Below are 13,029 nucleotides of genomic sequence, written 5' to 3'. Positions count from 1 at the left end.
TTATGCTGATGGATGTGTTGTCAGGAAAACATATCTGCTTTCAGGTTCACAAATAACTTCACCCAAATTGAGGCTAGAAACACTGGCATGGTCCCTTAGTACAATTTGATAGAAATTTGAGTCCTCACTATTTCAGTTGCTGACTCTTACAATCTAAAGATGTTCAGTTACAATATTTAAGATCTAATTTCCTCAAGAAAGAGAAGTGGGCCCATCAGAACAATGGTATCCATTATTCATTGAGCAGAGTTCAGAGGTTTCATTCAGCTAAGTATTATCCTAAAACAGAAATAGCTTCTTCTTGCTTTCATTCTTTGCGTTTGTAGAAGTGCCTTCATTTTGGTTAGTCTCATCCCAGTTCATTTCTCCCTGTCTCTTCGTATACAAATGTCAGTATTCTGTGCCATTACATTCTTTACATAGGCAATACTATAGAAATGGAACTTCATCGAATCCCTACAATATGGAAGCAGGTCATTAGGCCCATCAAGTCCCTATGAAGGGCATCTCACACAGACCCACCCCCCAATCCTCCCTGAATCCCTGCATATCTCGTGGCTAATCCACCTAACTTGCGCATCTTTGGCTTGTGGGAAGAAACCACGCAGACACAGGGAGAATGTACAAACTCCACACAGACAGTCACCCAAGACTGGAATTGAATCTGGGTCCCTGGCGCCATGAGGCAGTAGTGCTAGCCACTGAGCCACCATGCCACCCAGTATGAAGGGGCAGACAATCTGGAAAAGGTGGGATACCAGTAACCAACTTAACTTGTTGTCGGGACAGCTAAGTTTTTTTCAGCAGTTTGTTTTACAATATGAACATTTGCAAGTAGAATTTTATAAGTCACACAAAATTCTGATTGATATCAGGTACATTATTACGAACACTATAAGCAGATTTTTTTGGTCAAGTTTTAAATTATTGTTTTATACAATATTTTAATTTGATTATGTTCTGATCTGCAGCAAGTGCCTGAGGAAGATTAAATTATCAAGGAAAGATTTTCCAGAACATTTATACTGAAGAAAAATACGCCAGTGTATGGAGATAAATAATCTTTCCCACTCAATAACGAGAATAAGTCTTATAAATGTTATACTGTAAATATATGAGAAGGTGCTGATACTTTCAGACAACAAAACTGTCTTGATCTACTTAAACCCGAGGCAGAAACAATATACAAGTAGTGGTCATAAATATATAAATGTGACACAAATGTTCATTGTACTAATGATGGGTTGACAGGTATGACTAAGAAGAGGAGTAATGTTTTCGCACAGTTTATCTCCAGACACAAGAATTGGACGGATGTGACAAGACGGCTGCTTGTCATAAAAGGCAAAGGGAATGCATTATATTCAGTCACGTTGTATTCTTCAAAGCTGTTAAAAGTCTCACCATTGTTGAACTCCACTCATGGATCAGTTTGTTAGACTATAACATTTGGAAAGGGATTTGTACTGAATGTGACAATAATTCAGGAAAAGCAAATGTACTTTAAACCATTGCAGTCTGAAAATCATTCTGACTGCACAGATTTGCATCTGAAATAACTATTTTCACCCACAAAGCCAAAAAAGCCCTGTTATGGCATGTACATTACTGATAATACAATACTTTTGTCGGATGGGAAGAACCAATAACAGGAGTTCTAGTTCGGTTCTTCATTCAATGGCTTCCTGAGATGCTAAATGGAGCAATGAGGAATGCCCTGCTTCAGAAGATACAACACAGGTCCATAACATCAGGAAATAGAGGAAACAGCTTGTTAAAGACAGAAAGAAGCAAACATGCAACCAACAAATCAGATTATACGTTTGCAGCCCTGCCATGTGATCATGAACAGTAGTAGAAACTTAATTAACTGAAGGAGGAAGTTTCATGAACATTTTCATCCTCAACAATGAGGAAATCTTGCTTACAGGTACAAAAGACAAGGCTGAAGTATTCACAATCATCTTTATGGAGAGGCCTAGTAGGTTATCCACACTGAACAGCCTTTGAGGTTTCCTTTGTTATAGAATTCAGTCCAACCAACTTGATTCCAACTTTGATATTAAAAACAGCTGAGCACACTGGATACAGCAAAGATTTATGTGCCCTGATAACTTTTAACTTTAGTTTTGATGGCAGCTTCTCCAGAACCCACTATGACTCTAAGGGAATTGTACAACAACTACATCTACCTGACAAAGTTGAAAATTGCTAAGAGTGTGGTGCTGGAAAAGCACAGCAGGTCAGGCAGCATCTGAGGAGCAGGAGAATTGACGTTTCGAGCATAACCTCTTCATCAGGAAAGATACTCATTGAATGGTCCTCTCCTACTCCTTGGATGCTGTCTGACCGGCTGTGCTTTTCCAGCACCACACTCTTGGCAATTTTCAACTTTGTCAGGTAGATGTAGTTGTTGTACAATCAAGGAGAAAAGTCCCCATTGGCTGCAGTCATACATAACACAATGGAATACAGTTATCGTGATGGTAGCTGATCATTTCAGTTGAAGACAATGGAGCAGGTGTTCCTTGGGGTAGTGTCCTAAGTAGTTCAAATATCTGTAGCTGCTTTACTAATGACATTCTCTCCTTCATAAGGTTAGAAGTGGGGATGTTCACTTATGATTGTACAGTGAAAATGCTTAGATAATAAAGCTGTCTGTGCCCATGTGCAGCAAGAGCTGGGTATTCATGCTTAGAAAGTAACATTTCCAGTACTAATAATGATCACTTCCAACAAGATTATAACCACCTCTATACATTTCCAATCAGCAACATTCTGGAGATTATCATTGACCAGAAACTCAACTGGACTAGCAATGTAAATAGAAGGTCAAATATTGCAGTAACTCTTCTCCATTACTGGTCCACCAACTCTATGGCATGAGTCTGCAGTGTCACGAAACACTCTTATCTAAATTAGTGCACTCCAAGAATATTCAAGATGCTTGACAACATTCAGGACAATGCAGTTCACTTGACGGACACCCACTCTCGGCACCATGTGAAATGCAGAAACCAAGTTGTGCACAACAGGGACTCACAAACTGCAATTAAAAATATGAAGATAAACTATTCTGGTGATGTTGGTCGAGGAACTCCCTCCCTTACACCATGACTAGGTGGAGCATGCACTGTTACATGGATTGCATCAGTTTAAGAATGTGCATCACTACCACCTTCTCAAAGGCATTTAGGGATAACCAACAAATAATAGCTTTGTCAGCAATGCCCACATCCCATTAATGATTTTTAAAATATTACTTTCATTTATTTCCTTTTTACTGGTTCTTTAAACTTCTCTTTCATTCTTTTTCTGAATTCATATTTCCTGGTACAGATCGCTGTGTTATAACGTGTGTTTCGTCAATGCAAATGGTCTAATTAAAGGGCCTCAAAATAGGAGCAATCCACTTCTATTGCTTGAAAAGGAATCAAGATTATTCCTCCATACACTGATCATTCTACAAATATCAAATTCAATTCACATAACTTTAAACTTATGTGACACTTTAATAGACATTTAGACGTACTGCATTGTGGTTACCTTTTCTCCCATGGATACACCCCCTGAAGTAATGATGATATCAGCACGACTTATCCCTTCATTGAGAGCATTCAGCAGGTCATCAGGGCTACAAATGAAAGAAAGATATTTATTAAATACTAATTGATAAAACGATGAAAAAGTAAACTTGAACAATTGTTGCTGAAGACAGCAAAGATTGTATCTTCATTGTATCCAATAGGAGAGGACATTGGAACAGCTATAATTCCTAGTTAATGCTGACAAAACTAATACCCTTCTCTTTGGGATGAGCAGCAACACTCTCTATGATCTTGGCTTTATCGCCAAACCTGGCTAAACTAGGAATACAAAATTTTCCTAGACTGCTAGACTAGGAGCTCAGTTCTTCCACCTGAAACTCTCCTTTCCCCCTCCCCTGTTATGTTACCAGCATTTGTTTTTCTTCAGTCTCAGTTGTAAATAACCTGCTCAAGTATTTAGGAATTTGAGATTCAACTATTAATGTTATATAAAATAACATACTTGTTTATTAGATTAATCTGCCCATATTTAAATTGATCCTGTTGAAGATAACTATCAGAGAAACAGCAGCTGAGGCTGCCAAGTGGATGAGGAAAACTGGTACCTTTTAACAAAATATAAATTCTTCAACATTACTTTGAATCAACTTCAAAAATTTCCTTTAAAAGGAAAGCTGTAATTTTTTTTTGTATTACTGAAGTTTAAGACTAATTTGGGTCAAATGAAATCTTCAAAGCACTACATCTTTAGTTTTCTTATTGGTAATGCAAAGGTACACATATATTTCATTATACAATCCACAGATATGGGGATGAGGTTTGTTAGTGACCAGGTTATGCTAATAATGCTAATACAGAACTTGCTAACAATTATGCTGACACTTATTTATTACTTCATAAGCCCTTTATTTCATGATGAGATCAAGATCAAACATCAAACAAGTGTGAACGATAGTATGATCACATATTGGCAGGAACTGGTTTTACTGAAAAATACATTGAAAGGTGAACGTTTAATGTTCTTGTCTTACTACTAAGGTTGCAAGATGCAAAGACTGTCTCAAGAGTTAATGAATTGGAATCTACTGCCACCTGGTGAAATGTGAGTTTATTCTGCATCTGGTTACTGGTTGCAATTTAGAACAGGGTGTAAATATACAACTATAAGATGTTTTCATTAACACACAACTTATCTTCAATTTTCAACTCCAACTTTCAGAAATTGTGAAGGCATATCAGAAGAAAACAAAAACAATGAATAATGGGAATGATTGAAAGGCTTCAATTTGTCATTTGAATAACTTGATTTTGGCTTTTGGCAAAGCACAGAAACCCAGTTTCTGACAGCTTCATCTTTGCAAAATAAAAATTCATAGATTCATTTACATAGTAGACTTTAATTCTGAATTCCGTACACAATTCACCTAAATATATTTGCTTGTGCAGGATTGCCTCATGGTGAACAAATTTAAATCTGACATAAATAATAAGCTTTCATGGGATAGTGATTCACTGCCCTATTAAAAACATTGTATAATCTGAAACAAATCAGATTAATTTGCAGAGACATATTAGTGATAAGATTCAGATTTAAAACCAACAGTAATACCCTGCAAACTTTTTATGGCAAGTACTCATAGTAGTAAAGGGCCCCAAGGGATCCTTCCATATCCGCCACAAATACACCGGCACCTCCACACGCATCATTTACTGCATCCGCTGCACCCGATGTGGCCTTCTCTATATTGGGAGACAGGCCACCAACTTGCGGAACGTTTAAGGGAACACCTCTGGGACACTCGGACCAACCAACCCAACCACCCCGTGGCTCAACACTTCAACTCCCCCTCCCACTCCGCCAAGGACATGCAGGTCCTTGGACTCCTCCATCACCAGACCATAGCAACACGACGGCTGGAGGAAGAGCGCCGCATCTTCCGGCTAGGAACCCTCCAACTACCAGGGATGAACCTAGATTTCTCCAGTTTCCTCATTTCCCCTCCCCCCCACCTTGTCTCAGTCAAATCCCTCGAACTCAGCACCACCTTACTAACCTGCAATCTTCTTCCTGACCTCTCCGCCCCCACCCCCACTCCGGCCTATCACCCTCACCTTGACCTCCTTCCACCTATCGCATTTCCAACGCCCCTCCCCCAAGTCCCTCCTTCCTACCTTTTATCTTAGCCTGCTGGACACACTTTCCTCATTCCTGAAGAAGGGCTCATGCCTGAAATGTCGATTCTCCTGCTCCTTGGATGCTGCCTGACCTGCTGCGCTTTTCCAGCAACACATTTTCAGCAAGGGAGAAAAACTAATAATAGCAAAGGGCAGGAATGGACAACTATTGCTCTATTGAACTATTTATTCTGCTTAAACAATAACTGAAACATAAATGTGTCATTTTCATCTAAAATCTATTCCCTGTTAATCACAAAGATATAAGAAGTCTTGAACATGAGCAGACAGAAAGCCAACAAAGCTAAAATATGTGTGCACTATGAATGTTGTGATGAGATACATATCCTAAAAGCAACAGTACCTCGACATTAACCACCATAGATCCATCCCCACAAGAACCAGAGTGTGCGCTGCTATTAGGAAGATTGTTTAATCAAACCTAGATACTGTACAAGTGGATTCCCACTGAGAGGAGAAGTTCTAGAATAAAAGACAGTTTTCTGATTTTTCTAACACCACCCAGCACATTGTGAAGGAACGTGTGAAACGGTTCAAGCTGTGCGAGTTGCTAATACTCACTGCAGATCAACACAGTCACCTTGCACTAAACAACCAATTAGACTGGCAGTTGGTAGAACAGCTTGACTTGAAACCAACCTGCTTTGCCAACTGAAAAATTTCACAGTTTACAACTGGTGACTTTCCTACATGCAGCTTGAGGGATGCTGTTATTTTAAGCTTCTTATAGTTAGCTAAAACCATATCAATGGGAAATATGGAAATAGCTTTTGTTCTTCTATTGCTGAAAGAGTTCTGGATCTTAAAGAGGACACCTACTCCAGGACAAGGAGAAAGTGAGGACTGCAGATGCTGGAGATCAGAGTCGAAAAGCATGGTGCTGGAAAAGCACAACTGGTCACGCAGCGTCCGTGGTGCAGGAGAATCAACATTTCAAACATAAGCTCCTCACCAAAATGTTGACTTTCCTGCTCCTCAGATGTTGCCTGACTGGCTGTGCTTTTCCAGCATCATACTCTTTGACTGCTCCAGGACAAGGCAGACAACACAGATTTTAGTACGCCAACACTTTTAAACTGAGCGTTCTGATGGAGTACATCAGACAAATAATCAGAATATAGCGTGTAACTAACGACACTGTATCTAATTTTGAGTAACTGGTTTCCTCAAACCTATATATGTGAAATATTTATTGTTGAATTAAACCTACATCACCGTTTGCATTTTATGGCTTAGACTGGCAACTTCCACATAACAATAAATAATTACAACTATGAACAATGTGATTACTTTCCTCAGTACTTTGTAAGCTTCATATTTGAGAAAGCCGACTTTAAAATAAATCAAAGAAATCAAATTCTCATTTCAAGTTCAATTAAGCAAAGTTTAAGGTTAAATATTATCCAGACATGTACATTTTCTGCTGCAGACTGCAAACTGAAAACACAAAGGACATGTGTAGCAGTCAGCAGTAAATGAGGTTTGTTACACTTACACTTGCCTGCTGACTTCAGTGTAAAAGCCCTTAGAGAGTCGATGTCAGCCAACTATCGAAAAAATGCAGTGCCCTCTTGAGACTTCTATGAGCAAGCCAAACAACTGAGCCTCTCCTTAACCTATTAGCAGCAGAGTCTGAACCAGGAAGTGTAAATTATGAAGAGTGAATTCAAAGTCAAATAAGGAACATAAAGGAGAACAGAACATGAAATAAAATGGATTAAGAAGGAGAGATAAATGAGAAACTAAAAATAAATAAACCAAATTTAATATGTTTATTTCTTTTAAATCTCTGAGATCCTCTGTATATACTTGCTATTGAATTAGAAGTGTTTTTTATATAGATTTATACACTTCCCATGACCAGCTTTTGGGTATTCCTATGCAAGACAACACAGTGGTTTCCACACTCTCCATTCCTTCAGAGTCCTGCAGTGTTGTACATTGAGTTTCAAGAACAAATGATGTATTGACAAAAAGGGAGAGAAAGGAAAGATAACAAGAGGCAAGAAATGTGGAAACATTTAGTAGAAATGAAAAGGTGCGAGGATGAGAGTGTGAGGGACAGAGTAAAGGTAATTAAAGAATTAAAGGTGGTGGGTGCAGGAGGGAGATGTCAAAGGAACTTAGCCCTTTGCTTTCCATTTCATCCCTACTTCACGTCCAACCCCAAAATATGTGCCTTATAACACAGTGTAATATAGTAAAAATGGAATGAAGAAAGCTGCTTAACTTGACCTTTTGTTAGCATTAAGGACTGGGAATTAACAGATTTACAAGGATATTGCCATGGTTGGAGGGTGTGAACTATAGGGAGAGGTTGAATAGGCTGGGGCTATTTTTCCTGGGGCATCGGAGGCTAAGGGATAAGACCATAAGACATAGGAGTGGAAGTAAGGCCATTCGGCCCATCGAGTCCACTCCGCCATTCAATCATGGCTGATGGGCATTTCAACTCCACTTACCAGCGTTCTCTCCGTAGCCCTTAATTCCTCGAGACAACAAGAATCTATCAATCTCGGCCTTGAAGACATTTAGCGTCCCAGCCTCCACTGCACCCTGTGGCAATGAATTCCACAGGCCCACCACTCTCTGGCTGAAGAAATGTCTCTGCATTTCTGTTCTGAATTGACCCCCTCTAATTCTAAGGCTGTGTCCACGGGTCCTAGTCTCCTTGCCTAACGGAAACAATTTCCTAGCGTCCACCCTCTCCAAGCCATGTATTATCTTGTACGTCTCTATTAAGTCTCCCCTCAATCTAAACTCCAACGAATACAATCCCAGGATCCTCAGCCGTTCCTCATATGTTAGACCTGCCATTCCAGGGATCATCCATGTGAATCTCCGCTGGACATGTTCCAGTGCCAGTATGTCCTTCCTGAGGTGTGGGGACCAAAACTGGACACAGTCCTCCAAATGGGGCCTAACCAGAGCTTTATAAAGTCTCAGTAGCATATCTCTGCTTTTATATTCCAACCCTCTTGAGATAAGAGACAACATTGCATTCGCTTTCTTAATCACGGACTCAACCTGCATGTTTACCTTTAGAGAATCCTCGACTAGCACTCCCAGATCCCTCTGTACTTTGGCTTTACTAATTTTCTCACCATTTAGAAAGTAGTCTATGCTCTTATTCTTTTTGCCAAAGTGCAAGACCTTGCACTTGCTCACGTTAAATTCCATCAGCCATTTCCTGGACCACTCTCCCAACCTGTCTAGATCCTTCTGTAGCCTCCCCACTTCCTCAGTACTACCTGCCTGTCCACCTAACTTCGTATCATCGGCAAACTTCGCTAGAATGCCCCCAGTCCCCTCATCCAAATCATTAATATATAAGGCGAATAGCTGTGGCCCCAACACTGAACCCTGCGGGACACCGTTTGTCACCAGCTGCCATTCTGAAAAAGAACCTTTTATCACAATTCTCTGCCTTCTGTTAGACAGCCAATCCTCAATCCATCCCAGCAGCTCACCTCGAACACCATGGGCCCTCACCTTGCTCAGCAGCCTCCCGTGTGGCACCTTATCAAAGGCCTTTTGAAAGTCTAGATAGACCACATCCACTGGGTTTCCCTGGTCTAACTTACTTGTTACCTCTTCAAAAAATTCCAACAGGTTTGTCAGGCATGACCTCCCCTTACTAAATCCATGTTGACTTGTTCTAATCAGACTCTGCTCTTCCAAGAATTTAGAAACCTCATCCTTAATGATGGATTCTAGAATTTTACCAACAACCGAGGTTAAGCTGATTGGCCTATAATTTTCCATCTTTTGTCTTGATCCTTTCTTGAACAAGGGGGTTACAACAGCGATCTTCCAATCATCTGGAACCTTTCCTAACTCCAGTGACTCTCGAAAGATCTCAACCAATGCCTCTGCTATTTCCTCAGCCACCTCTCTCAGAACTCTAGGGTGTATCCCATCGGGGCCAGGAGATTTATCAATTTTAAGACTTTTTAACTTTTCTAGCACTATCTCTTTCGTAACGGCAACCATACTCAACTCAGCCCCGTGACTCCCTTTAATTTTTGGGATATTACTCATGTCTTCCACTGTGAAAACTGACACAAAGTACTTGTTAAGTTCTCCTGCTATTTCCTTATCTCCCATCACTAGGATGACCTTGTACAGATTTATAAAATCACAAGGGACATAGATAAGGTAAATAGACCAGGTCTTTTCCCAGGGTAGGGGAGTCCAAAACTAGCGGGCATAGGTTTAAGGTAAGAGGGGAAAAAATTAAAAGGAACCAAAGGGTTAACCTTTTCATGTACAAGTTGGTGTGTATGGAATGAGCTACCAGAGGAAATGGTGGAGGCTAATACAATTATAACACTTTAAAGGTATCTGGATGGGTACATGAATAGGAAGGGTTTAGAGGGATATATGCCAAATGCTGGCAAATGGGACTAGATTTATTTAGGATATCTGGCCGGCATGAATGAGTTGGTCTGAAGGGTCTGTTTCCAAGCTGTACCGCTTTATGACTCTAAAACTTGAAATGTATAAAATAAGTGAAGTTTTAAATAATACTTAGTTTCACTCTGCCTATTATTGTAAATGTATAGATGATTAATTAAAAATGTTCTTAAAAACTGACAGGTTACACCGAAATCTCTGTAAAGTCAACAGGCCTCGACCATCACCATCCATAGACCATGCTCTACAACAACAACTTGGGAGTATTTGGAGAAAGTTGATTGGTTCAATTCCTGGATAGCTAGTGAAGGTCAGATTATAGGTAACAGTATGGAGCTTGATCCCTGTACGGCTAGGGTGAATTCATGATCTCCTTCCTTACTCTATCCATGGTGGAGGTTGTGTTTTGTGGGTCAGACCTGACTTCTGGCAGTTAACTCGAGAAGAAGAAAGTTAGTGGCAGACAATTCACCCTGCAGAGCCACCTGCCAAAGCCAGAAGAGATGCCATCAACCAGCGAACAACCAGAGGCAGGAAATGATCAATGAGAAGAATGGGTAAAATTTAGGAGAGAGATTACCTCGTGGTAAAAGGCCGTCTTTGAAACAAAGACCTGCTGAACAGCTCAAAGGTAAAATTTAGAAGGCATTGTCTCAGTGGCACAACCAGACTTAAAATTTAGCAATTATGAACTTCAGAAAATAATCCATATCCTGAGACTACACAGGTTCTGGCCTTCACAAGCTAATGATGAAAATACAGGGCCTTTTAAAGGTTGGAAAGAGTGAAAGATGACACAACATGCCACATTGTGTCTGACTTCATGTTGCAGAAATCAGATAAAGCCAAGCTTAGGTTTTAGAGTACAATAATTGGAGCAGTAAAAGGACTTTAAGGTTGTGGGAAAATGGCTGACGCAATGAACATTGTTCAGTGAAAATGCAGGGAAGAACAAAGGTGCATAGGGTGGAATACATGAAGTTTAGGAATAAAAAGACAATGAAGTTCAGAGGAGCAGTGTCTGTAACTCATAAGCTTGATAAAAACAAGAAACAAATGATGTAGAGAGACAGAGTGTGTTAGATGGCAATTCTTTTGGACTGAGAGAAGACTCACCTCCTGAGTGAGGAAACATTTGGGAAATTAAGATTTCTCTGAATGCAAAGAGATAAAATTATGGCTTTAAATTAAGTACATTTTTACAGTGCAGAGAAAGGGTAATCATCCGGTTTCGCAGCACAGATATTGACAGATCATTTTATTCCTTTGTCCCCATGAACTTTCAGTGACTTGATTTATGTCTCTGATTTACAAAAGCAGCAAATTATTTAAAAGACAAAGTTTATATATTTGTTCATTTTACATTTTGAGAGAGATTAATTTTGTAGCCCCAGAGGACAGAATTTCAAGAAATAAAAAGTGCATCAATTAATCATTTTGAATTGAAGCAGCCACAGCAGCAAATGAATGATGTATGGCACAGCATGCAATGTTCACTGAATTATAGTGAAATTACAGCTCAACATGTTCAATCTTTTCCTGGCTATGAATATTAATTCAAAAGAAACAAAAACTGCCATGACCTTGAGTTATCTTGAAACAAAATTAATTATAATTAATGTAACAATTAACACAGAAAAAGAACCAATACTGTTTATTGCTGGAACTTTTTCAGTTTTTAAATCCTAGATCAATTTGGCTGAGGCAAGAGGCAATTTTAAAACTGATGAATTCACTGAGATTTTAGGATGAAAAAGCGCACTGTTAATGTATTACTTGTTTAATTTAATGGCTTGAATCCTACATTCAAATTCAAGCCAGGGATAGTAATGACTGAACATACTCAACCTATCCTTAGTACGAGTTTCCTCCCTCCACTGGTCACATATCCCCCTTAATTTCAGAGAAACAGTTATTTATCCTGGAGATCAGTACAAGCATCATGTTAGCACAGTAAGCCAAAAATCACTTCCTTTAATGTTCTCTTCTGTACTTTCTTGTTATTCATACATGAACTCCAAGACATACTGAGTTTCGAGACTAAAGGACATGTGTGGGAAGGTAATGTTGACAAAGGTAGACCCGATTTTCAACATACTTGACAAAGTCTGGAGATTTTAGATATCTCAACTGCATTTGTTAAGTAAACTAAGAAACAGTCAGATAAGAACAAGTCTTGCTTAAATACTTAAATGATATCATGTAGCTTTAAGCTACAGATACACAAAACAATCAATTAAATTGAAGAGAAAAACAAACTAAAGCATAACACTACCATTTGCAACAGCAGTGGATATACAATTAAATGTGGGAGTTCAAGTGCTCAAGACATACAATTCATTTTTGTAGACTCTGGAAGTTTGGAAAGTGAGAAAACCTTAGCTTTGGTATAATCTTTGATATACTTTTCAGCATTTATTAACCAACATTGATCATATCTGTTGAGCACAAATATTCTTCCAAGGCTAACAGACTACTTAACTTTGGAAATCTAAGTACTTGTGAGGACCACAGCACATCTTTAAAGTGTTTGATTCCAAATCTAACCTAGCCAATTACTCCTCCATCAGCCTACTCTCAATGATCAGCAATGTGACGTAAGTGGTCGCAGACAGTGCTGTCAAGCTGGAATTGCTCAGGAATGACCTGCTCACTAATGCTCAGCTTGGGGTGCTGCCCAGGGTCACTCAGCTCCTGATCTTCACTTTGTGAAGCAGAGTGCATCCCCTTATGCAGCATAATGTTCAGGCTCAGGCTGACAAATGGTGAGTAACATTTGTAGATATTAACCTCGAAACTGCTAGTTTGGTTGAAATGATCTTCAATGAAATTAAGTAAAATGTGGAGAAAACGTATGAAGTCTGGTGAT

At 39.4% G+C, this 13,029-nt stretch overlaps 1 protein-coding gene across 5 annotated transcripts in view; it reads right to left on the bottom strand.

The window, feature by feature from the left end:
- Nucleotides 1-13,029, bottom strand: part of gphnb (gephyrin b) — a 536,356-nt gene that overhangs the window by 60,471 nt on the left and 462,856 nt on the right. For all 5 annotated transcript variants that reach the window (XM_060828874.1, XM_060828876.1, XM_060828875.1 and 2 more), the window contains one exon: nucleotides 3,547-3,634. In XM_060828874.1, coding sequence (XP_060684857.1) covers nucleotides 3,547-3,634 — 88 coding nt within the window. The remainder of the gene's footprint in view (nucleotides 1-3,546; nucleotides 3,635-13,029) is intronic.

Source organism: Hemiscyllium ocellatum, chromosome 8 (genome assembly GCF_020745735.1).
Source record: "Hemiscyllium ocellatum isolate sHemOce1 chromosome 8, sHemOce1.pat.X.cur, whole genome shotgun sequence".
Classification (NCBI taxonomy): domain Eukaryota; kingdom Metazoa; phylum Chordata; class Chondrichthyes; order Orectolobiformes; family Hemiscylliidae; genus Hemiscyllium; species Hemiscyllium ocellatum.
The sequence above is the reverse complement of the archived record's forward strand: the minus strand, read 5'-3'. Positions and strand labels throughout refer to the sequence as shown.